Source organism: Suricata suricatta, chromosome 9 (assembly GCF_006229205.1).
Source record: "Suricata suricatta isolate VVHF042 chromosome 9, meerkat_22Aug2017_6uvM2_HiC, whole genome shotgun sequence".
Taxonomy (NCBI): Eukaryota; Metazoa; Chordata; class Mammalia; order Carnivora; family Herpestidae; genus Suricata; species Suricata suricatta.
The window spans coordinates 135217249-135243189 of record NC_043708.1 but is presented as its reverse complement, the minus strand read 5'-3'; the positions used below and the strand labels follow the sequence as shown (position 1 = coordinate 135243189).

At 48.2% G+C, this 25941-nt stretch overlaps 1 protein-coding gene across 4 annotated transcripts in view; it reads right to left on the bottom strand.

Moving 5' to 3' along the window:
• Positions 1-276: 276 nt before the first annotated feature.
• Positions 277-25941, bottom strand: part of PRC1 (protein regulator of cytokinesis 1) — a 26068-nt gene continuing 403 nt past the window's right edge. Inside the window, exons 2-15 of one of the 4 annotated variants that reach the window (XM_029951312.1) lie at positions 17973-18105; positions 17615-17737; positions 15788-16021; positions 15537-15707; positions 14530-14679; positions 14069-14216; positions 13173-13309; positions 10995-11090; positions 6370-6516; positions 6046-6156; positions 4524-4634; positions 3828-4004; positions 3471-3512; positions 277-1991 (exon numbers count right to left, since the gene is read on the bottom strand). In XM_029951312.1, the coding sequence (XP_029807172.1) occupies positions 1920-1991; positions 3471-3512; positions 3828-4004; positions 4524-4634; positions 6046-6156; positions 6370-6516; positions 10995-11090; positions 13173-13309; positions 14069-14216; positions 14530-14679; positions 15537-15707; positions 15788-16021; positions 17615-17737; positions 17973-18105 (1852 nt within the window). In that variant the 3' untranslated portion in view covers positions 277-1919. The remainder of the gene's footprint in view (positions 1992-3470; positions 3513-3827; positions 4005-4523; positions 4635-6045; positions 6157-6369; positions 6517-10994; positions 11091-13172; positions 13310-14068; positions 14217-14529; positions 14680-15536; positions 15708-15787; positions 16022-17614; positions 17738-17972; positions 18106-25941) is intronic. The other 3 variants (XM_029951315.1, XM_029951313.1, XM_029951314.1) reach the window with 3 other exon arrangements.

Below are 25941 nucleotides of genomic sequence, written 5' to 3'. Positions count from 1 at the left end.
GGTACTTCACCAAACAAGGTAAGGATGGGAAATAACATGTGAGAAGATGCTCAGCGTCGTTAGGGAGTGCAAATTAAAACCACAGTGAAGGTAGTGCCTCCTGTGTCCTAAAAGGTCTATAGTTTACCAGAGTAGAGGTGGAGGAACTGGCCCGTCATCCGTCACTGGTGAGCACCTAACAGCCCAAACACGACGGCCACCAGCAGAACCAGCCCTGGGCCCCACCGCCTGGTATTTACCCCCCCTGAAGTACATCTCCACACGAAGCCTTGCACGTGAATGGTAACAGCAGCTTTATTTTTAATAGCTCCAAACTGGAAACAAGCCAAATGTGAATACCATAAACGACGAATAAACTGAGGTCTTCCCCATACCACGGAATAGGACGCAACCAAAACAAGGAATGAAACATGCACAAACAACAATATGGATGAATTTCAAAAAGAAAGTCAAAGAGCCAAACCAAAAAAACATACTGCAGAATTCTATGTAGTTAAAACTCTAGAAAATGCAAACCCCTCTACAGTGACAGAAAGCAGATTAGTGGTTGGCAGGGAAGGCTGTCCAGGGGCAGGAGGAAGTGTTGGGGGCACGGGTTATGTTCAGAAACTGGATTGTGACGGTTTCACAGGTGTGCGAAACTCAAAATTTATCCAAGTGTATACTTTAAATGTGCATTTATTTTCTAATAAAGGCTGTTAAACCAAAAAGCAAGGTGTCCTGTTAGGACAGCAATGCCAACGCAAGCAGAAACTTCGATGAGATATTACTGTAGAAATGCACAGAAGTATATAAAAACCATACTCCCAACAAAAGTCTCATTTCTTCTTAGTCTTCTCTGTTTTCCACAGCCATACCAACCAACCAAAAAGTGATTTGGCAGGGGAGGACAAAAACCAGTATCTCTTTGAAAGGTTAAGTATACATATTTTAATTTATTTTTAACAATATATTTATATTTTAAAAACAGGACATGTATACATCGGACTAAGCACGGCGGACACAGACCCGATCCGCGCTGGTGAGTTGTGAGAACCATTGAGTGTGCTGACAGTAGTGCGGGCAGAGGCAGACAGAACAGGAATAAATAGTGCTTGGGGGGGGCAGTAGTGATCGGCGGGGGGCGCGGGCGCGGGGCAGAGACATGGCCGCCGTAGCAGGAGCGCCTCCCCAGGACTGATTTGTGCAAAGGTCCAGATCTCCGCGACAGAAACGGCCCGACCCATCCAAACAGCCCCCTAACCTGGCAACCCCAGGCGTAGATGAACTCGGGCCTAGTGGGCAGGGGGATGAGGGGACTCGGCCCAGAGAAAAAGTAAGAAACCCAGTTCAGACTGGCACGTGTGTTCACACACACACACAGACCCCCCAGAGGGCATTGCACCACAACAGAACTGTCCCCGTCACCTCTCCTCTTTGGCAGTAGGTCAGGCCATCTCAGCTTCTGACACACAGACATCCTCATCAGGAGGAAGGCTGTCCTGTGTGGCGGAGACAGAGCTTGAGGCGAGAGCAAAGCTACCGTAGCGAGAGCGTTAACTGAACATCCCTCAGCAACAACGATGCTAGTGCCTGACGACCGCGTACAAGCCAGCACTACTCCGGCCCGCGCCCCCCCGGAGCATGCCGCAGCGAGCAGAATTAGGGGGCAGAGAAAAGTTAGGGTCCGTATGCTAAAATCTGCACTTACTGCTATGCACTAAGCTTTAATGTACTTCTTGGGTCAAAACAAAATCAAGCCTTGAAGACCCACTAAGCCTATGCTGGACTTTCACTCGCTCCTGGAAGTCAGGCCCGGGGCGGTGGAACCTGTCCCGATTCTCGAGCACACCTCAACTCGGGGCAAGTGAAAGCCACCCCTCTAGAATTAGGTCTAGTCTAGGCACAGGAAGCCACAGCTGGCTGACGCTCAGGGCCTCTCAGGACTGGATGTTGGTCGAATTGAGGATTCGAGAAGTAGCATCAGATTTGGAAGCCTTTGAAAGTTCTCGCTGTTGAAAAATAAATAACGTCAGTGGCAGTACTGTCCCTGTTCTCCATGCCCTGCCCTTGTAAGCACAAGTGTCAGCCCAGAGTCCCTGAGGGCTGCTTCTGAGACAGAGGTCCCTGTGCAGCACAGGTGTTAGGGACACAAGCTGAGAGACTCTGAGCCCCATTCTGTTAGCCGGAGGTCAAGCACGTGTGCCCAGGGCCCTCTTCGCCAGTGCCTTCTGTTCAAGTACGCTCTCGAGTGTCAAGCTAGGCAGGCAACAACTTTTGGTCTTTTGAGCCCTTTATAAAGCAAAGGGCCAGACCGTCTATCTACCAATCCCTGGGGCTGAGGGCCTTGTAACCTGCTGGTGATTTGATCTCATGCTGGAGCACATGGAAAGGAAGGTAAAGCAGGAAGGACCACCGAGAGAGAGAGAGAGAGAGGGGGGTTAGTAGTAGAGGGGAGTCTGCCAGCTTTGGTGCCGCGTACTGGGGTCCGTCACCAGCCACAGCAGCCAAAACCAGAGGAGACGAGCAGGGTACATGTGAGCCCCATGTGGATGAGCTGGGGCCAGCAAGAGAAAGCTGGACCCTCTGGCCAGCAATCGCCTAGCCAGAGCAACATATACATATATATGTCTTCTATAAAAAAAACCATACCAATCCTCAAATTTGAAAAAAGTGCCATAAGATGGAGCTGTTTCAAAGCTCTAAACAAGCTCGTGCCTCAGGCAGCGGCCCCGTCCTGTCACTGCAGCGCCAGGAGCAGGCACCGGGGCGGGGCGTTAATGCAACATCCCCCCCAAGGGAGAGGGGCAGCCTCGCTTCCCAGCAGGGAGACACTGAGAGACATGAGGGGAGAGAGAAGATACATTGTCAGCTGCAGTGCCCTTGAGTGTTAGTAAACGTGGAGGAGGTTAACTAGGTAGGAACTGAAGGGCATCTGGAAACATCTTCCAATGCCACATTATGCTTTAGCAGCTTAATGAGGTAGAAACAGGCACAGGCAAGGACGTGAACAGTGAGCTCGTAGAAGGCAGAAAGTTGGCAAGTCAGCCCTAAGGGGTTAGTGAGTAAGTCATATACTCCAGGAAGGAATCAGCACACAGGCCAAGAACCTCACGATAGGCAGCACACAGCTGGGGCCCCTCCCCGTGTGATGGGGCCTCTCTTCCCGGCACCTTGGAGGCCTCGGATGTCACAGCTGGGGAGGGTGGAGGTCTTCCGTTGTGAGGTGCACAGTAAAACCTTTGCCTGACTTTAGGTAGGGCTGAGAATCCAATTCAAGTCTGAACAAGTATTCTGGTTAGTCAGATTAGTGTGTTGGGACTGGAGGTCTGCGTTAGGAATTTCTGCCTCCTTTGTAAAAATGGTTCTGTGGTGGTACAGCTGAGAGGGTTGGTTAGTGTAGCCCCGTGGCCAGACGGGAGTTAAGCCAGCAGATGGGACAGAGGAGTCTGGAAAGCGGACATGGGACATGCAGGGGTTGCCATACAGACCTGAAGCCCAACAGTGGAGCTGTCAGAGAGGGACGGATCCTTCTAAGAACAAAGAATTAAGACAATTACCAAGAACTCCACCAAGAGAGCACCAGGGCAGTGAGCAGAGGGCCACCTCCTGCAGCCAGGGAATGGTATTGCTTAAGCAGAAGGATCCAGGTTACATGTCTGGTTGCTGCTGCCAACTTCCTTCTTGTATCCCCTTAAACCGCCCGCCCCAGCCACGGTCAAGGCAGGAAAGGGATTCTCAGCCTCCAAAGTACTGTCCTGACAGCCTGGGCGCCCTCGGGAAGACAGCCGCTCTGCCCCAACTGTGTGCTCCCCAGAGACTGGTAGATAGTAGAAAAGGTGAATTACCGCAAACTCAGAATAGGTGCTGGCAACAGAGTTAATGCTGAAGTTGCGCTGGAGGGGGGCCGAGGCGGGGTACCCACCGCTCAGGATGCTGCCGTTGAGCTCCAGGTTCTCCTTGTTGCCTCCGTGCCTGGCAGCGCGGGGTGTTTTTTTCCCCGAACAAGTGGAAGTGATGACGGGCTGCAGAGAAAGGAAAGAGATCAGCGCACATCCTTATAGTGACCACGTGCGTGCGCTTGCACACAAGCAAATGGCCAAAGGCTGATCCCACCTCTGTTATTCATGTGTCTGTAATCCTCTACTTGTGGTTTAAAAAAAACCTCTGAATTAATGGCCTGCGGAACACCGATCTTGAGCAGTCTGCACAATACTTAGCACCTATTCCCCACCGCTCCTAAAGGGACAGAACCTGATTCTGTCTGGTGCTGCAGTGTTGCTGGGCTCGAACCCACACCAGGGACCTCCCTCAGCAGCCCCCTGAGGACCAGGCTGGACACTGACGCTGCTCTAGCCGGGCAACCCCCCCCCAGTACCACCGGGGTCCGGAATGACCACTGGATTTGTTGTTTTGACAGATAAGCTAGCTTGCTCTCAGCATCTTCGTGAAAATGGAGTCCAGGGTTCTTAGAGACTGGCAAAACTGGGGGCCCTGGGCAAATGGGCCTGGGATGTCCCTGTACACAGAGCATACATACTAACCTTGCTGCCAGAAGGTGGAAGCCGAGACACAGGGGAGCGGTAGACTGTCCCCCCAAAGCCAGGGCGAATGCTGCTGTTGGCTGTAGCGTTGGACATGGTGGTAGTGTTGAGCTGAAGAGAACACAGATCAGAGAGGTGGGCGAAGCTGCCTCGCGGCCCATGCCCCCCCTCAGTCTAAGATAGGTTTACGTGGGTAAGAGCTTTGAGGAAAACTGTGACAAGTATTCAAAGTATTTCTATCCAGACTGAACTATAAAATGGTACAGCCACTATTTCTAAATCTATCATTCAGGTATTTTCCCAAGAGAAATGAAAACTGCTATCCCTACAAAGACCTATACATAAATGCAGCAGCTTTATCTGGAACAGCCAAAACACTCCCCACAAGCCAAGGGTCCAGCAACAGCCAAACGGATAAATGAGTCAGGCAACGGAATACTGCTCTGTAGTAAAAAGGAGCGACCCATTATACATGCAACAGCACAGATGAATTGCAAAACTATGCTAAATGAAAGAAGCCAGACCAAAAAAGAATATATTCTACATGCCTGCATTTACATAAAATGTTGGAAATGAAAACTAGGGGCGCCTGGGTGGCTCCGTTGGTTGAGCATCTGACTCTTGGTTTCGGCTCAGGTCATGGTCTCACGCTTTTGTGACCTGGGATTTTCGGTTTCTTTCTCTCTCTGCTCTCCCAACCCTGCCCCACTTGCACCATCTCTCTCTCTCTCTCTCAAAATAAATGCAACTTAAAAAAAATAGGGCGTTTGGGTGGCTCAGTCAGTTAAGCATTGGACGTCGTCTCAGGTCATGACCTCACTGTTTGCATCAGGCGCTGTGCTGACAGCTCAGAGCCTGGAGCTGCTTCAGATTCTGTGTCTCCCTCTCTTGTGCTCTCGATCTCAAATAAACATTAAAAAAAAAAAGGCACGAAAAACATACTCTGAGAAAACTCACAGTTTTCTTGGAGTTGTACTGCAGGTGATTTTTTAAAGTAAACTCTACCCTCAGCGTGGGGCTCACATTCATGGCCCTGAGATTAAGAGTTGCATGCTCTACTGACCGAGCCCGCCAGGCGCCTCTTGAATGGTCTATTGGTTATACAATTTGAGCTGAGGAATGATATAGGAAATAATGCTGTGCTTCATTTATCGAAGAAAAGGTTAAAGTATCCCATTTACTGAACATGAAAGTCTCACAGCGTATCATGGTCACTTGTTGGAATTTCTAGGATGAACCTCTGGAGGTCTTCATCAGTATAGAATGTTGATGGTTTTGGTCTCCCCTGAGATTAATCCAAGACCTCAACCACAGGTGCACATCAGAGCCGGCCACTCCTGGACTGTCATCATCTAGTTCTTACGTGGGATTAAGTACTGCCTTCCGCTCACACTTTCAGATGGACTCAATCTGGAAGGTCCCCCGAACCCTTCCCGTCTGCAGGGCAGAAGGCGAGAGGTGGCCGAGAGCCCCAGCCTCCACAGCGCCTCATGAACAGGGGATCACAGAGCCTCACGTTCACCTTGCGCACTTTGCCCGGCGTGTTGGGTGCCAGTCCTCGCCGCTTGTTGGGGGTTCGGGGAGTGCTCCCGTAGAGCATCTCTGTCTCTGTCTGCTTCTTGTTCTTCAGTTGCTGTGTGAAAGTCCGAAGGAACAGTGAAAACCGCCCGGAAGGGACGAGGTGCGGGGCGGGGCAGAAGCAGGGCCGGACAGCCAGAGCCAAGTGCCCGAACCCAGAGCCCGAAGAGCCGCGATGGGCCAGCGCTTCGGCCCGCCCAGCTCGCTGGCGGGCGCCCCGGGCTGCTCACGTCCCTGTCGTCCTCTTGCCCGCCCCGCGCTCACTCACTCTTTCCTGCTTGGCTCGCTCTTTCTCCAGCCGATGCAGCTCCCACTGCTCCGTTACGTACTCCATGAACTTCTGCCCATTCACCACAAACGCTGTCGAATGCTCCTCTTCCCACATTTCAATCCGCGCCTTCAGCTCCTCTTCCAGCTGACCACCAAGAAAGACATGTTAATTACGTCAAGTCCTTGGCATGAAGCCCAGGTGAAAGCATTCTCCCAAACGAAGACCCCGCCCCAAGGACATAAGCCTAAGCTCGGGTAGATGGACTCACCGGGGTACAGGTCGGGGTGATCAGGAGGCAAATCGTAGGGACGGTTCATGCGTAGCACACATGAAGGTGGGAAAGAGCGAGCGCCCAGAGCCTAACTGGGTTTTGGTGCCTGAAGCTGGAGGCACCGGGAGGACAAGCAACATTAAATAGGCATGAAGGTTAAGGGCACCCCAATCTGGGTTCCGATCTGGAGTCTACCTCTTACTGGCTATGGAAAGGTGGACAAGTTACCTAAGTTCTCAGGGCCTAGGTTCCCTCAGCTATAAAAATGGAAATGACTGGGGCGCCTGGGGGGCTCAGTCAGTTAAGCGTCAGACTTTGGCTCTGGTCATGATCTCGCGGTTCATGGGTTTGAGCCCTACGTCGGGCACTGTGTTGACAGCTCAGAGCCTGGAGCCTGCTTTGGATTGTGTGTCTTCCTCTCTCTAAGGTCCTCCCCTGCTCACGCTATCTCTCTCAAAAAATTTTTTTAATTAAAAAAAAAAAAAAGGAAACGACTACAATAGAACTACCCTACAAGCCAGCAATTGCACTACTAGGTATTGATCCAAGGGCTACAGGGGTGCTGTTTCGAAGGGGCACACGCACCCCAATGTTTATAGCTGCGCTATCGACAGTCGCCAAAGTATAGAAAGAGCCCGAATGTCCATCGACAGATGGATTAGGAAGATGTGGTGTACATACAATGGAGGATTACTTGACAATCAAAAAGAATGAAATCTTGCCATTTGCAACTACGTGGATGGAATTAGAGGGTATTATTCTAAGTGAAATTAGACAAAGACAAAGATTATATGACTTCACTCATATATAGAATTTAAGATATAAAACAGATAAACAGATAAAGCAAAAATAATATAAAAACAGGGAGGGGGACAAAACCTAAAACACTTGAATACAGAGAATTAAGAGTTGCTGGAGGGGCTATGGGTGGGAGATGGGCTACACGGGTGAGGGGCATGAAGAAGACACTTGATGGGATGGGCACCGGGGGTGGTACACACAGGGGAAAACTCACTGGAATCCACTCCCAAAATCACTGTGGCAGTATATGCTAACTAACTGGGATGTAAATTTAAAATAATCCATTAAAAATTTTTTAATGAAAATGACTAAATGGAAAATACTTTGGAATAGTATCTGGCACTTAATTCAATAAAGCTATTAATATTTAAATAGAGAACAGTAATGAAGCCTACAGCACTTTCTTGGAAGTTTGTCTTTTGTTATAGGCTGGACTGTATCCTCTCTAAATTCATGTTTAAGTCCTAACCCCCACCCCCAGTACCTCAGAATGTGGGGTGGTTTGTTTTTTTTTTTTTTTTTGACAGGTAATGAAGTTAAATGAGGTCATTAGGGTGGGTCCTAACCCCACATGCCTGGTGGCTTTGTTGGAGAAAAATCTGGACATAGATACATACAGAAGGAAGACCATGGAAAGACAGAGGGAGGAAGTCAGTCATCCGCAAGTCAAGGAGAGAGGCCGCAGAAGAAACTGATCCCGATACTTTGATCTCCAGAACCGTGAGAGCACGAACGTGTTGTTGAAGCCGCCGGGCCCATGGCGCTTTGCTGAAGCAGCGCTAATAAGCTAATACTTGCCAAAGCTCATCACCCTTGGTGTGTGCCAGCTAGGAAGGCTCAGTAGATGCTTATCCTGGCCCGAGCTTTAGAGAAGACAGTTTGGTTACAGGGCTGGTTCAATATTCACAAATCCATCAATGTGATCCATCACATTAACAAAAGAAAAGATAAAAACCATATGATCCTGTCAATAGATGCAGAAAAAGCATGTGACAAACAATAACATCCCTTAATAAAAACCCTTGAGAAAGTCGGGATAGAAGGAACTTACTTAAACATCATAAAAGCCATTTATGAAAGGCCCACAGCTAATGTTCTCCTCAATGGCGAGAAACAGAGCTTTCCCCCTGAGTTCAGGGACACGACGGGGGTGTCCACTCTCACCACTGCTGTTTAACACAGTGCTGGAAGTCCGAGCCTCAGCAACCGGACAACAGAAACAAACAAAAGGCATCAGAATTGGCAAAGATGAAATCAAACTTCCACTTTTCGCAGATGACATGATACTCTACATGGAAAACCTGATTGACTCCACCAGAAGCCTGCTAGAATTGATCCATGAATTCAGCAAAGTGGCAGGGTACAAAATCAATGTACAGAAATCAGTTGCATTTTTATACACCAATAATGAAGCAACAGAGAGAAATCAAGAAACTGATCCCATTCACAATTGCCCAAAAACCCATAAAATACCTAGGAATAAATCTAGCCAAAGATGTGTAAGACCTGTATGATGAAAACTATAGAACGCTTATGAAAGAAATTGAAGACACAAGGAAATGGAAAAACATTCCATGCTCATGAATCAGAAGAATAAACATTGTTAAAACGTCATTATTACCCAAAGCAAGCTACCCATTCAGTGCAGTCCCCATCACAATCGCACCAGCCTTCTTCTCAAAGCTAGAAGCAACTATCCTAAAATTCGTATGGGACCACAAAAAGCCCGCATAGCCAAAGGAATATTGAAGAAGAAAACCAAAACGGGAGGGATCATAATCCCTGACATTAGCCTCTACTACAAAGCTGTCATCATCAAGACAGTATGGTATTGGCACAAAAACAGACCCATAGACCAATGGAACAGAATAGAGAGCCCAGAACTGGGCCCACAAGTGTAGGGCCAACTACTCTCTGACAAAGCAGGAAAGAGGATCCAATGGAAAAAAAGAGCCTCTCCCATGGTGCTGGGAGAGCTGGACAGCAACGTGCAGAAGAGTGAAACTCGACCACTCTCCTACACCGTACACAAAAATAAACTCAAAAGGGCTGAAGGACCTGAATGTGAGACAGGAACCCATCAAAACCCTCGAGGAGAAAGCAGGAAACAGCCTCCTTGACCTCAATCACAACAATTTCCTACTCCGATGCATTCCCAAAGGCAAGGGAATCAAGAGCAAAACTGAACCCTTGGGACCTCATCAGGATCAAAAGCTTCTGCAAGGCAAAGGAAACAATCAGGAAAACTAATAGGCAACCGGCAGAATGGGAAAAGATAGTGGCAAATGACATATCAGACAAAGGGCTAGTATCCAAAATCTACAAGGAATTCACCAAACTCCACACCCAATAAGTGAATAACCCAGTGAAGAAATGGGCAGAAGACATGAATAGACACTTCTTCAAAGAGGACATCCAGATGGCCAACAGGCACATGAAACGATGCTCAGCGTCACTCAGCATCAGGGAAACACAAATCAAAACCACACTGAGATACCACCTCACACTGGTGAATGGCTAAAATGGACAAATCAGGAGACTATAGATGCTGATGCAGATATGGAGAAATGGGCACCCTCCTACATTTTGGGAATGTAAACTGGTGCAGCCGCTCTGGAAAACAGTGTGGAGGTTCCTCAAAAAACTGTCGCTAGAACTCTCCTATGACCCAGCAATAGCACTGCTGGGGATCTACCCAAGGGATACTGAAGTGCAGATGCATAGGGGCACATGTACCCCAATGTTCATAGTGGCACTTTCTACAAGAGCCAAGTCAGGGAAAGAGCCTAAATGCCCATCACCTGATGAATGGATCAAGAAGATGTGGTTTGGGGCACCTGGGTGGCTCAGTCAGCTGAATGTCCAAGCATAGCTCAGGTAATGATCTCAAGGTTCATGGGTTCAAGACCCATGTCAGGCTCTGTGCTGACAGCTAGCTCAGAGCCTAGAGCCTGTCTTTAAATTCTGTATTTCCCTCTCTCTCTGAGCCTCCCCTCCTCACACTTTCTCAAAAATAAACATATATATATATATATGTATGTGTATATATGTGTATATATATAATATGTATTTTAATGTTTTATTAAAAAAGATGTGGTATACATATACAATGGAATACTCCATGGCAATGAGAAAAAATGAAATCTGGCCATTTGTAGCAAAGTGGGTGGATCTCGAGGGAGTCATGCTAAGTGAAATAAGTCAGGCGGAGAAGGACAGATACCATATGTTTGCACTCATAGCTCTAACAGGAGAAACCTAACAGAGGGCCATGGGGAAGGGAAGGACGAAAAAGAGTTAGGGAGAGGGAGGGAGGCAAATCATGAAGAGACTCTTGAATACTGAAAAGGAACTGAGGGCTGAGGGGGAGGGGAAAGGGGAAGGTGGGTGATGGGCATGGAGGAGGGCACTTGTGGGGAAGAGCACTGGGTGTTATATGGAAACCAACTTGACAATAAACTATATGGGAAAAAAAAGAAAAAAGAGAAGATAGTTCAAAGCAAAGGATACACAAAAAGTAAGCAACAAAAACTCTCAGTGGCAATATTACCTTCGGGAGTAATTTTTGAAGTTTGGCTCGTTGCTTTTCTTCTTTTAGAAGATTTCCTCCACGGTTTGTAAATCGACTTGGATCTGAAGCTTTTCTCTGTGAAAAAAGAGATTGTATTTAGAGTAAGCCCCGAGACGGTCAGACCAGTTACTTCTGCTCAGACTCCCCGCTTCCTTCCAGAAACTGACCCGTACTAAGGAGCTGCCCGGAGAGCAGCAGGGGGAGGAAGTGGGGTGCGGGAGGGTCAGGTTTGTTTCCTTTCTGATCTCAAGTGGGGCAGGCTTTCATATGGAGCGCACAGGGTCACTGGAGGGCTTGGCGGTGACAACCCTATGTGCCCGCTCACCTCACCTCTGGATGATGTGGCCTAACTGTGCCAGTTAAGAGGTTTATAATCTGGTTTTTATGAAATTAACACTCACAAAATGGGCGAGTAAAAATGTAAAGTGTTAGGTTTCTTTTTATTTTTTGTTTATTTTTGAGGGAGAGAGAGACAAGGAGAGAGCTCGTGAGCAGGGGAGGGGCAGAGAGAGAGGGAGACAATCCCACGCAGGCTCTGCACTGTCAGCACAGAGCCCGATGCGGGGCTCCATCTCACAAGTACGAGATCAGGACCTGAGCTGAAATCCAGAGTCAGACAGGACACTGAACTGACCGGGCCACCCAGCCAGCCGCCCCCATTTCTGGTTTCTGTCCATCATGGAGATAGTATATCAGAACAGTAATCTAAAGGTGTAATGTGTACATATGAATTAGGCTTATACACTCTAAAGTAGGAGATCATCAGAAAAGTTTAGAATCAATCTTGACAGTTTGGGGGCCAACTAAACATTTATTATTTATTAATAAACTAAATGTTTATTATTAAATGTTTATTTTTTTAAATGTTTTATTTATTTTTGATACAGAGAGAGACAAAGCATGAGAGGGGGAGGGTCAGAGAGAGAAGGAGACACAGAACTGGAAGCAGGCTCCAGGCTCTGAGCTAACTGTCAGCACAGAGCCCGACGCAGGGCTCGAACCCACGAACGTGAGATCTGACCTGAGCCGAAGCCGGAGGCTCAACCGACTGAGCCACCCAGGCGCCCCTGTTTGTTTATTTTTGAGACAGAGAGAGAGAGAGCGTGAGCAGGGGAGGGGGACACAGAATCCAAAGCAGGCTCCAGGCTCTGAGCTAGCGGTCAGCACAGAGCCCGACACGGGGCTCACACCCACAAACCATGAGATCATGACCTGAGCTGAAGTCAGACACTTAACTGACTGAGCCCCTCAGACACCCCTCTCCTCTCTTCTTAAATACCAGCATGGCAACAGGACTTGCTTATTACCTGCTTCCTACCTTCACCCGGAAGTTAAGGAGTGACGGAGAACGTCTGTTCTCGAACAGCTGTTATGACCTCATGGATCTCCCTCTCCAGGTGTGAGTCCTAGTTTCCTGCCTATAAACCTGAACGAGTTGAACTCAGGATTCTCAGATGGCCCCTTAGAGCTCTGAGAAGGACTCTCCTTGTGCCCTCCATGTCTTGTCTGGCTCACCCAGTCCCAGCTCCGAGCTCTGAAACGCTTTGAGTGCCCAGTCGACCAGAAGAAAAGGAATTCAGACAAAACAGCTATGCCCTGAAACCCAGCAAACTTTCTAAGAAGACAGCACCATTAGAATGGTAGCGGATGTTCACTGCCTGCCGCGACAGCCACTCTCCCTGCTGCTAGTACCGGGACCCTGAATCCATCCGTGGCAGCAAGCGCCCCGGGCCCTCCGGCCGCCGGCGTGGTGAGCAAGCAGAGACGCTGGGAAGAGCCTTCAGAGGGGCTGGAGGGACGGTGCCTGAAGTGCCACGGCGGGGGCTCTCCAGCGCTCTGGACCTGAGGGTAAGGTCCACCCCTTCGTGGTCGGGGGGCCGAGGCCTGGAGGAGCCGGGGACACCGCTGACTGTGGAACAGCCGCATTGCCCCGGGTGCGCTACCTCTGGACCCCCTTCACGTAACAAGTTCCTACCTTACTCAAGGCTCATTTTGTCCTTCCACGTTCCCGCACATAAGCTCCACAAGTTCAGAGAGGCCAGCGGCAACTCAGACTTAACTGATAAAGACAGGGTCTGGGAAACCCGGTAAAGGGCGAAGGAGACGGGATTCTGACGGTCCAGGGGAGGGCTTCTTAAACAGAAGCTAGGGCCGTACCTCAAACTCCAAAAAAAGCCTCCAGCTTTCCTCCCACTTCTGGACACCTTCAAAGAGTTCTTTGTGAACCTCATAGTAGTTTCTTAACCGCACCACCTCGGCGTCATGGAGCTGGAGCAGATTTTCCGTGTAGTCCTCTGCAAGACACAGCCGGGGAGGTTAAGAAACCACCAGGGTGTAGTCTCCCAATTTACGAATCCCTCTTCCTCCTCCTCCTCAAATGGAAATCAATCGTTCTTCCTTAGATACAAGCCATACACGAGTAAGCATATGCCACGGACACTAAAAGCCAGCTCTGTCACATGAGCAGTCGGGGAGGGGAGTAGGGCCTAAGGGACCAGGGCGCGGGCTGCAACGATGAGGATCCTCAAGGCTCTAGGTCATCTCTTGCCTTGTCCTCAGTTTCTCTCCTAGTCTTCCTTTCCAGGCTGCCCAAAGTAAATGTCTAAAAACTGGTTAATTTAGTACACAGGCTCAGGTCACACTGGCGTTCTGCTGCACTCTCGGGGACAGACTCCGTGGGCTCCCATGTGGGCTCTGCTATTTGTGTGCCGCCTCTGGGTGAAGGTGAACATTCAGTGCCTTCGTGTCCTCATCTCTTGACATGAGGATCAAGTGAGATAATATCGCTAAGGGTCTGACACTGCACCTGCAAGAGTAATAAGCCCCCAACAGACTTGAGCCTCACAATCACAAGCTCAGAGATTACTGCTTCCAAAGGAGACCCCTTACTCCCTAGCAGCATTTGCAAAGGTGGGTTTATACAGGAAAGGCAATTTAGCTAAATGGCTGGGAAAGGCAGCCGTATCTGTTCAGCAGAGGAAGCACGCGCCGGCCCGGGTCGGCCCCCACAACAGCAAGCGAGCGGGCCGCACGGACGCCGCTCTTGTACGAACCAGCATAGTAAGGGGCAAAGGCCTGTCTCTGCTCCTGGCTGCAGAAGCAGCGGTCCCAGTACTGAGCCAGCTCCACTCGGATCGCCTCAATCACCTTCTTCATGTTTTGCATCTTCAGTTCCTCCAACCGATCCACTTCCAATTGCAGCTGAAACAAAGAGCTTTGGTAAAGGCCCTCGCCATACATTTATTTCCACTTAGGAACGCCCAAGTTCCCATGTCCCCCCCTCCCCTTACATAAAAGTAGAATACAAGGCAGCAGAGGTAAGTCAGCCTTCTTTCTAACAGTGAGATCACGGGGCCAGAAACTAAGAAAGGCACACAAAGGACAGCAGCTGCCGCCACCCTCATCTGAGGCTTGTCTTAAAAACAGGATCGCTGGAGGCAGGACGCTGCTGAGGACAACAGACTTGGCACTCGTAGAGACTGATGACCCAGCGCCTGCCCACTGGACTTCTTACCGCTTTCCTGACCTTGGCCTTTGACCCAGTCATAACCGTGGCCACAGCTTCTCTCTCTTCTGCAGGTATTTGCAGCCGGTCCCAGAGCTCTCGGATCTGAGCCCGCAGACCCTCACACACCGCTTCGTTCTGGGACTTTTGCATTTCCAGCTGCGGGGAGGGGAGCCGACAGTTAGGCCAAAGACAGCAGAAGGAAGAAGGCCAGCCCTCTACCTTCCCGCAAAGAAATGTCTGGACTCACACAGAGAAGTACTTTGACTAGATTGTGGAGAAGTGTATTTTTGTGACTTCTGAACACAAACTGTATGGCTGTCGTTATGGTGGGATCTCAACACCAAGGACTCAGATTCAAATTTCTAACTTAAAAAATTAAACACTGGGGCACCTGGGTGGCTCAGTCGGTTAAGCCTCCGGCTTCGGCTCAGGTCATGATCTCACGGTTTGTGAGTTCGAGCCCTGTGTCAGGCTCTGTGCTGACCGCTCAGAGCCTGGGGCCTGCTTCGGATTCTGTGTTTCCCTCTCTCTCTGCCCCTTTCCCACTCGATCGGTCTCTCTCAAAAATAAACGTTAAAAAAAAAAACAAACACTAAACTAATTCAGATGACTAATATTATTTCATCCAAAAATTCAACTTCACATTCTTAGAGCTACATACAAATTTTTGGTTTAAAAATAAATACAAGTAGGGGCGCCTGGATGGCTTAGTCGGTTTAAGCATTCGATGTTGGATCAGGTCATGACCAACAGTTCCCAAGTTGGAGCCCGGTCTCGGGCTCTGTGTTGACAGCTCAGAGCCTACAGCCTATTTCCAATTCTGTGTCTCTCTCTGTTTCTGCCCCTCCTTCACTCATGCTGTCTCTCTCAAAAATAAACAAACAAAAAATCAAGGACGTTATATCTTTATCCTTCCTCTTTTCATTTACATTGGCTTATTATGTAAGGCTGAAGGAAAAGACGGTCAGCTTTCGCACACTGCCGGACGCTGCGGAGCAGTGACGGGCCGTTACCTGCCGTAGCAACTTCTGCAGTGTTGCGATATTCTCCAGGGATAAGCAGAAGGCGCCCTCATCTTCACACACCACATCTCTTTCAAAGCTTGTGTCTGGGGTGTGCTCTAACTCCTCCATACACAGTATGATCTGTCTCTTTATGTCGACAAACTCCTCACGTCTAGAGGCCTATAAAATAAAATAAAATGATTACAAGCACCTTCAGGAAAGTCACAGCGACCGCCAGGAAGTACGTGCAAGCAGTTTACCTTTGTTTCCCTCAAAGTGGCCACGTGCTGTCTGAACCGGCTCAGCTCCTCCAGGCTGGGGACAGACGAGCTGTCCACGTCATAGTGGGGCACGCAGAGAATTTCACACAGTTCCTGATCTTGTTCCTGAAGTAGTTTCAGTTCCTGTTTTCTCTCCTTTTTCTGTTTTCGCATCAGTTCTACCTGAGTGCGCAAATCCTTCTCTAGTTGCAAGATGGTCGTCTCTCCTTCTTCCTGCAGGAGACAATGCCATTGTTACAGGTTCCTCGTGGATTTATTCGCACGAAGAGAAGGACAACGGAAGAAGGCCAGGATGACTTTTTTATTTTTGAGAGAGAACGTGCGAACAGAGGAGGGGCAAACAGAGGATCCAAAGCAGGCTCTGCCCTGACAGCAGTGAGCTTGGTGTGGGGCTTGAACTCACAAACCATGAGATCATGACCTGAACTGAGCCCCCCAGGTGCCCCTAGGATGACAGACTTTTAGTTAAACTAACAGTACATTGACTCATGGCCAACAACATGTGGCACAGAGGGCCCCCGAAGGAAGGTCTCCACTGGGCACTTTGGCGAGAGGCGAATAGAGGTCGGAAAACTCGCTCTGAGTTAGCTACAGGACAGTCTATGTAGTTCGTAACGCGATGCTCATCCTAATAATCCTACAAACATCACCTAAGCAATAAAAACCAACAGTCTTTATTCCAACTGATAAAAAGGTGGGAGGGGCTGGGGGAGGGGAGTGGCAGTTATGTGTCTTAAAAATTTATAGAATTTTCTTCCACACTGGCAAACTAATCAAAACTGTCATGTAATTAAAGGAAATCTATGTATCACTGTATATCTACCTTCTCACCAAATTTCACATTGAAAGTAAAAAAAAAGAAACTAAAGAAACTATTTCTTCAACATCAATGAATCAATATGCCATTTCTGTAGATTCCAAAAAACCCCACTGATACCATGATCTGTCTGATTGCTCTCGGCTGCCAGGTATGAATTATCATTAACCCCTTAGCGGCGGTCTCCCTCCTGGCCCGACTGCAGCCAGGTACCCAGGGGTTCTTCCTGTCACAGGGAGAGGGCCCAAGAATCTGACCGGCACCACGGGACAGCCTGTGCCGGCCCTGCGCGCACTTCTGTTCTTCTTCCCTCCCCAGGCTCTGCAGCGGTTTTCACGTTTATGATCCCACCACTGCGTGGGCCGCACCTCACCAGGGACAGGTTTTGGAGTCCCATTACTCGTTTCATCCTTGCTGGTGTCCTCATTCAAGCCTGCCTCGCGCCGGCCCGCAGAACAGCAACCTCTGAGGCCGGGACAGAGATGATCATGCAGCTGTGAGTCTGACTACGCTCTCCCGACACTCGGGCTCTTGAGACATTTCTTCTCAAGCAGCCATTTTGGCTGGTTCCCTGGTGTGCAGCTACTGGGCATGAAAAGCACCCACAAAGGCAGGTTTTTTGGTAACTTTCCCTTGTTATCACTAGTCCCTTTTGCTTCCTAGGTAGTGCTTTCCATTTTCTTTCAAAGAAAGAATAGCATGGTACCATCTGTACCTAGCTTTTCCTTAAGGGGCGGGGTGTGTGCGCGCCCGCATGCTCCTCTATGTGCTCACACACACGTGCGCGCACACGCACCCTGCAGTTACAGGGCGTGTTTCAGACGAAAGCGCTGCAGCACTTAGCAGCTGCTACCTCCCACCAGGGCAACTCCTTACAGAAGGGACCGTTACTCCTGTGAAACTAATTAACTAGGCAGCAAACGCTCCCCATTTCTCCGGCCAGGATTTCACAAGGACAGTCCCCTCCTAACCTCGGACCCGGCCCGCACCTGAAACGGCTCCACGTGTAACTCGCTGCACAGGGTGTTCAGCTCCTTCTGACAGATGGATATGCTTTTGATGAGCCTCTCCTTCAGGCTTTCCTCTTCAGCAATCATCATGTCTAGGAGGTCCTAGGAGGAGGAAGCCGTCCCAGAAAAGTTGGAGGCCAATGAAAAAGAAAAACCAAAACACCAACAAATAACACCAAAACCTTCCTAATTTCAAATTCTTAAGAAAGGACTTAAATCCAAACAGAACCAGGAAGAGCCTATGCCGTGCTGGTGTCACTTCTGTAGCCACCTGAGATGACACACCAGTATCCTTACCCGGGCCCCCCTGTAAAGCGACCCACCCCACCCAAGTCACCTTGATGTGCTTCTTTACCACCTCGGTTCTTTGTAACCGCTGGTCCTCCGGAATCCCAATTAACTCCCATATTTCCCGAAGGTGAGTCAGAGCTTTCTGGAGACAGACTATGGACTCCTCCGCCAGCACCTCACTGAAAAGCAAAAGAGAAGTCAGTAACACGAGCCACTGCCTCCAGACTAAAAGCAAAATGTACCCAAACTAAATATACTAGTTTCTCAGTGGCCTGAAGGCTGAAACTAATGGAAAACAAGCATTCAGCTTTAAACACTGCCCCCCCCCCCCCCCCCCCCCCCCCCCCCCCCCCCCCCCCCCCCCCCCCCGCCAACACAACACTGGCAAAACAAAATTCAGTATTGCCTTACACCGGAAGTTCAGTCTTCTGAGTAACACTCAGAATGTGGACTTTCATCAAGTCTATCCATGGCCGTACAAAAAGGAATTATAAAAGAAAACCGGACAGGGACGCCCAGCTGGCTTTGTTAGTAGAGCATGCGATTCTTGATATCAGGATTGTAAATTCGAGCACCATGTTGGGTGGAGAGATCAAAGGAAAAAAAAAAAAAGTATGGGCGCCTGGGCAGCTCAGTTGCTTGGTGCTCATGAGATCAAGCACCGCACTGGGCTCTGTGCTGACAGCTCAGGGCCTGGAGCTGCTTCTGATTCTGTGTCTCCCTCTCCCTCTGCCCCTCCCCTGCTCATGCTCTCTCTCAAAAATAAACAAACATTAAAAAAAAAAAAAGTAAAGATAAACCAGACAAAATAAACTCCCACCAACACAAGAGCTTGCTTGGTGAGAAGATCCTATAGAACAGCTAGCAACTTATCACACTTTTCTTGTTCTTAAATTACAACTACTGACTTACGAATGGCTAAAATTACAAAACAGAAACACCATGTGTTAGTGAGGGGGCACCTGGGTGGCTCGGTTGGTCAAGCGTCTGACTCTTGATTTTGGCTCACATCATGACATCACAGTTCCTGGGATCGAGCCCAGGGTCGAGCTCTGTGCTGACAGCGTAAAGCCTGCTTGGGATTCTCTCTCGCGCTCCCTCTCTGTGCCCCTCTCCAGCTCATGTGCACACATGCTCTCTCTCAAAATAAACATCAAAAACAAAAGTGACGGTGAGGATACAGAAAAGCCAGAGCTTTCACACACTACTGGTTTGAAGTATAAACTGGTACAACCACCTGCAAACTGTCGGCAGCATCTATTAAACTTGAACACAGCAGTCGCACTTTTACATGCAGGCCCAGCAGAAACACACACAATCCCGCACCGAAGACAAGCGCGGGAATGACCAGCACTCCTCAGAGCAGCACGGGAGAGTAAACAACCCAGATGTCCACCGACAGAACACACAGCACATTCCAGTGATGGCATACGACAGCAACGGAGACACGACGTGGACAAATCTCAGAAACATGATGATGAACTATGCTAAGTCAAAGAGGTCAGATGCAAAAAGACTACATATTATATGATTCCGTCTTATGAAATTCTAGAAAAGCAGAACTATAGTGAAAGAAAGCACATTAAATGCCTGGGATCGGGGCAGGGGACCAACTGCAGAAGAGCCCAAGGAAACTTTTTTAGGGGGACGGTGTGGTCCTAGATCTCAGTGGCCATTACCTAACTGTACAATGACCAAAATTCAAAGTGTACATGTAAAGAGAGTCAGTTTTACAGTATGTAAATTATACCTCAAACTGCAAAGAAAAAAAAGGAAGTAAAATAAACTAATATCGAAAAATGAAAGTTGAAGAAGAAAAGGAAAAACAGTCTTGGGTGAAAAAAGCCAGACAAGAAAGCATATATCACTATATGATACCATTTATATAAAATTCAAAAGCCAGACAAAACTAAGGTGTGCCTTCAGAAGTCAGGACGGCGGTCCCCATTTTCCTGGGGGGCGGGGCCTGGGACAGGGTACCAGGAACACTGGGTGCCCACGTGTGTGCTGACTTTGTGAAAATCCACTGAGTCTACATTTGAATTTATGTACTTTTCTGTATGTCATTCTTCAGTTACAAATAGTTTACTAAAAAAAAAAAATTCATTCTTTATCTGAAATACAAATTTAACTGGGCACCCTGTATTTTATCTTAAAAAAGAAAAAGTCAGGGCGCCTGGGTGGCTCAGTCGGTTAAGCCTCTGACTTCGGCTCAGGTCAGATCTCACATTCGTGGGTTCGAGTCCCGCATCAGGCTCTGTGCTGACAGTTCAGAGCCTGGAGCCTGCTTCCGGTTCTGTGTCTCCTTCTCTCTCTACCCCTCCCCCTCTCATGCTCTGTCTCTCTCTGTATCAAAAATAAATAAAACATTAAAAAAAATTTTTTAAAATATCAAAAAAAAAAAAAAAGAAAGAAAAAGTTTACTTTAAAAATGATAACCAGGGGCGCCTGAGTGGCTCAGTCTTTCGAGCATCGGACTTTGGCTAGGGTCATGGTCCCACGGTTGGTGGGTTTGAGCCCCACATTGGGGCTTGGGATTCTCTCTCTCTGCCCATCCAGTGTACCCACACTCTGTTTCTCTCTCAAAAATAAGTAATATTCCAAGAACAGAAGAAATTGCTCTTTTTTCTTAGATGCAAATGGATAACAAAGACACTGCTGACACCAGAGAAACTAGAATCTGGACCAGTCAGCAGTGAGGCCCAGAACAAGTCACTTCAGCTGGGGGTGTGCGGGGGTGCCATCGGCAAATGATGGAGCCAAAGGCTCTCATTGGCCCCCTTTGTGCCTCAGGGTAGGCAGTGGCTCTATGAATCACACCAGCCTAGATCTCCAAGAATAGCAGTTTCTCCATAGACTTCAGTATTTTCTCAGGCTCTACGCAGACAGTTCAGAGCCTGGACCCTGCTTCCAGTAGAAAGAGCCTGTCTCCCTCTCTCTCTGGCCCTCCCCAGCTCACCCTCTGTCTGTCTCTCTCTCAAAAATAAACAAACATTTAAAAAAAAAGTTTTTTAATAAATAAATAAAATAAAGGTTGCCTGTCCTAGTTGAAGAAAAGTTTTGGCACAAACACCAGCTGCCTACACCAGATGGCCAGTATCAATACCAGATAATGAATAGTGTTTCAGAGACTTTATTGTGGGGGCGCCTGGGTGGCTTAGTCAGTCAGTGTCCAACTCCAGATTTTGGCTCAGGTCATGGTCTCAGTTTGCGAGATTGAGACCGCATCAGGCTCTGCTGACTGTTAACAGATAGGGGTCCCTGGGTTAAGAGTCCAACTCTTGATTTCAGCTCAGGTCTTGATATCAGGGTTGTGAGTTCAAGCCCACACTGAGCTCCATGCTGGGCATGGAGCCTATAAGAAAGACAGTAAGACAGATAAGAAAGAAGGAAGGAAGGTAGGAAAGAAAGGAAGAAAGAAGGAAAGAATGTTAATATGTAATTAAGGTATTTATTTCATCTCAATTAACTAAAGTTAATTATTCTAATCTCAATTAAAGTTCAACTAAAGAGCTTTCTCAGGCAAATAATCTCCTTGTACTCCAATTTTAAGACAAAAAAATGCATCAATCAAAAACCTAATTTTTGCACTTTATTAAAAATAACCTACGAGATCTAGGGTGCCTGGGTAGCTCAGGTGATTGAGTGCTGACTCCCAGGGTTGTGGGATTAAGCCCCATGCTGGGCTCCACACTGAGCATGGAGCTTGCTTACGATTCTCTCTCTGCCCATCTCCCTTACACTCACTCTCTCAAATTAAAAAAATAGGGGCGCCTGGGTGGCTCAGTCGGTTAAGCCTCCGGCTTCGGCTCAGGTCAGATCTCACGTTCGTGGGTTCAAGCCCCACGTCAGGCTCTGTGCTGACAGCTAGCTCAGAGCCTGGAGCCTGCTTCCACTTCTGTGTCTCGTTCTCTCTCTACCCCATCCCCTCTCATGCTCTGTCTCTCTCTGTATCAAAAATAAATAAAACATTAAAAAAAGTTTTTTAAAATAATAATAACCTATAAAATCTAATCTGTGGCCAATATTCAATGTGAATGTAAAACCCTGGTGTTGAGCAGACCAGCCTGGGGCACTGCTCTGAGGGTCACTGCTTCAGAGAGTGCCCTCCAGTCTCTTCCAGGCTGACTGGCCCACTCCACCCCAGCCAGTCTCCACAGGATAGCGAGGTTCTGTGAACACAAAATCCAGTCAGGCCTCCGCTTAACTCCTCCCTTCAATGTTTCCCATGGCCCGCAGGAAACCCGGTTCAACCACATTCAAAGGAAAGGCTTTCTCCAGGTCTGTCTCTTAATCTCTCCCCACCCCTCACGCCCTAAGACTCCAGCCGCCAGCAACCCTTGGAGATGCTCCTCACTCACCCGTGTGGCCCTCTCCGCTGTTGATGCCGCCATGCTTCTGTCCATTACCTTCCACCTGCCACCCCCCCTCCTTGGACAGCTGTGGGTCCCTCACAGTCAGTTCCCACACCCCACCCCCACCCCCGCTGTAGACCACAGACTCAAGGGCAAGGACTGCCACATCCTATCCTTCTTCATTTTACCAGGCCCGAATCCACAGCAATTGTTCAATAAATGTAAAATGAATGGCCTTGAGTTTCGGCCAAAGGTTCATTATGCCTCTAACGTCTAGCTACAACTCGGAGTTTCTAAGCTCTCCCATACTGTCAAATAGATTTATAAGCAGGGCTGCCTAGCTCTGTAAAACATCATTTTTCTGAACAATAAAAATCTAGCACAACAGGAAAAGACCGAGTAGACATTTCTCCAAAGAACAGCTATAATGGCCAACGGGCCTGTGAAAGCGTATCCGCAGCACCAGCCACTAGCGAGCCGCAAAGACACCACTTCACAGGCGCCCAGATGGCTCTGACGAAGACAGAGCGTTGACAGGGATGTGGAGCAACCCGAAGCCTCGCACGCCGCTGGCACACGTGCAAAACGGCGCAGCCTCCTCGGAAACCGGTCTCCCAGCTCCTCAGTTAGTCACCATATAACGCAGCAATTCCATTCCCAGGTATTCACCCAAGAGAAATGAAAACATGTCCACACAAAACTCGTGGACACAAGTGTTTACAGCAGCATTTTTATAACGGCCCCAAAGTACAGACAACTCAAAATGGCCACCAACTAATGACCAGGTAAATGTGATACGCCTATCCAATGGAATATTATTTGGCAATAAACCTCGAAACCATTACGGAAAGCAGCCAGTCACAAATGACAAAGTATCCTATGACTCCAAATAGGCGGATCTACAGAGACAGAAGCAGATTAGTAGTTCTGAGAGGCTGGGGAGGGAAGAGGGGGGAGGAGTGACTGCTAATGGGTATGGGCTTTTTAAAAGGATGCTGAAAATGTTCTAAAACTGACCGTGGTGATGGGTGCCCAACTCTGAATATAGTAACACCCAGCACACCGTATGCTACGCAAAGGTAAGGAATCATTTAAAAGACCATTTGAGATCTTCTCCAGTCCAGTGACTTAGGTTCAAGAGACTGGAAAAACTGGACCTTTTTACAACCTTTTGTGTCCTTAGAATGTAGTCTCTTGTATGTATCCTCAGCATTTCAGAGATGTGCTATAAGAAAAACAAATCTCAAATTTGTACCTTTTAGGAAATCACCTCAATCTATCTACAGGCAGTACGTAACTGCACCAAGAGAATTATATTCACAGTGAACGCGCTAAGGCATCTTTTGATCCTACAATTTTTTTTGAAATGTCCAGTTACTCATTCTAAGTGTTGAGGATTCAGACTGTTGAATAAGACTGTCGTCTCTGCCCTTTTGCAGTTTACACTCTAATAACAACAACAACAAAAGAAAGGTGATAAATAAGCAAATCTTATATTAAATGGTAGTAAGTGCTGTGGAGAGAAATCAAGCAGAGAAAGGGCGAAGGGGGAGCTGCAGTTTTAGAGAGACTTGTCAGGAAAGACCATCCTGAGAAGGTGATCTTTGAGCAAAGGCCTAAAGGCGGTAAGGAGTCAAGCCATGGGACGTGGGGGAAGAGAGATCTAGATAGAGGGAGCAGCAGACGCCCATGTCTGAGGCAGGATGGCGCCTGGTAGGTTCCAAGACAAGCAAGGACTCTGGTATGACTGGAGCAGAGTCCAACAGGACGCCAGAGGCTTTTACTCTAAAATACAGACTATTGGAGGATTCTGAATAGAAGATGGGGCATAGCCTGTGGCTCCTTGTCCTGTGTTGACAATAAGCTTCAGGAGGCCAAGACAGGAGCTGGAAGACCAGTGCACCACAGGCAAAGGGTGGTGACCTGGACCGGGGCAGTGACAGTGGAGGTGGGGAAGAGTGAGATTATGGCTGCTTTTTAAAAGTAAAGCTCATTTTAGGAATGAAAGAAAAGAGGTGTCAGAGTGATAAAACAATCAGCATGAATGCTGTGAACTGTTTTTCAGAAGTTTACTTTGAGAGAGACAGAGATAGTGATGGAGGAGGGGCAGAGAGTGAGGGAGACAGAATCCCAAGCAGGCTCTGTACTGTCAGGGCTCGAATGTGGGCTCAAATCCATGAAACTGGGAGCGCATGACTGGAACCCAAACCAAGAGCGGGACACTTAACTGACTGAGCCACCCAGGCTCCTCAAGAGTGGAACATTTGTTAATTCTTTGAAAATTATACTCGAGTGAGAAGTCTCCAAGTGGAAGATTTGTAATTCCAAACATCCATTTTCCAAAAGGCCCAACAAAATTTGTTAAGGTAATCAACCCCAAGAGATGGTTAATTACAATTGCCTGCATACTGCTTTTAGTTACCAGCCCTGACCTCTGCCGGAGGTTCCGTTTAGTGTAAATATTTGTTTGGTTTAAATTGGATTTGCGATCCACAAAGCTCATGTCATTTAATTTTCTGAAAGAAAGTTGGCTAAATTAACTAGTAAACATAGCCAAGTTTTTCAATTAAGTCACAAACCAAAAAAAGCTTTCAAATTATGCGCCCAATTTTTAAAAATAATAGCTTTATTGAATTTTTATAGTTTATTTATTTATTTACTTGAGAGAGAGAATACCAAAAACAGCCTCAGCGCGGGTCAGCATAGAGCCAGATGCGGGGATGGATCTCACTAACAGTGAGATCATGACCTGAGTGTAAATCAAGAGTCTCACATTTTGCGGAACCACAAGGACGCCCCCATTGAGGTTACTTTTAAAGTCCTGGCTGTTTTCCCAGTGGGCACCATGACGTGTACTAAATTCCCTTTCTGTGGAAGGAAAGCATTTGAAAAAGAATGATGGGAATTAGTAATTACGGGAAGGAAAAGCCTCCTCCAGCCACAAAGCAATCGGTCTGACCAATAACTGCAGACTAGTCCTGAATCATCCCTGCCTCACCCACTATTTACAGAAAGCAGGGTTTTATTGCCCTTAACACAAATGACCTGGGTCCTGGTTTTATTCTTATATTAGAACAAAACTGACATCGCTGCCGTTTCAGAGGTTACATTCTAATAGCAAAAGAAAGGTGATAAACCAGCACATCATACATTAAATGGCAGTAAGTGGTATGGAGAGAAATCAGGCGGAGAAAGGGGGCTAAGAGAACACGGACATTCACCATCTTGTCCCAAGTCACAAGGCTGCTGCGGGGAGTCTGACTGTTAAAACCTGAGTTATTAAGACCACTGGAAAAGAATTCCTTAATAGAATTATTCCTTTATTTTTGAGAGAGACAGAGCGTGAGCAGGGGAGGGGCAGAGAGAGGGAGACACAGAATCCGACGCAGGCTCCAGGCTCCGAGCTGTCAGCACAGAGCCAGACATGGGGCGCAGACCCACGAACCGCGCATGACGCGAGCCAAGTCCAACGCTTAACCGACTGAGCCACCCAGGCGCCCCCTTCAAGGAGATTCGGTTGCCAGGAGACCTGGCTATCTTTCCAATTCAAGTAAAATGCGAGCACTGCGGCCGCGACGCGGCGGAAGCCGACGAGAAGTGAGACACGGCCGGCCTTGTTTAAACAGAACCGAGAAACCAGCCCCCGGAAGCCCCGGGACG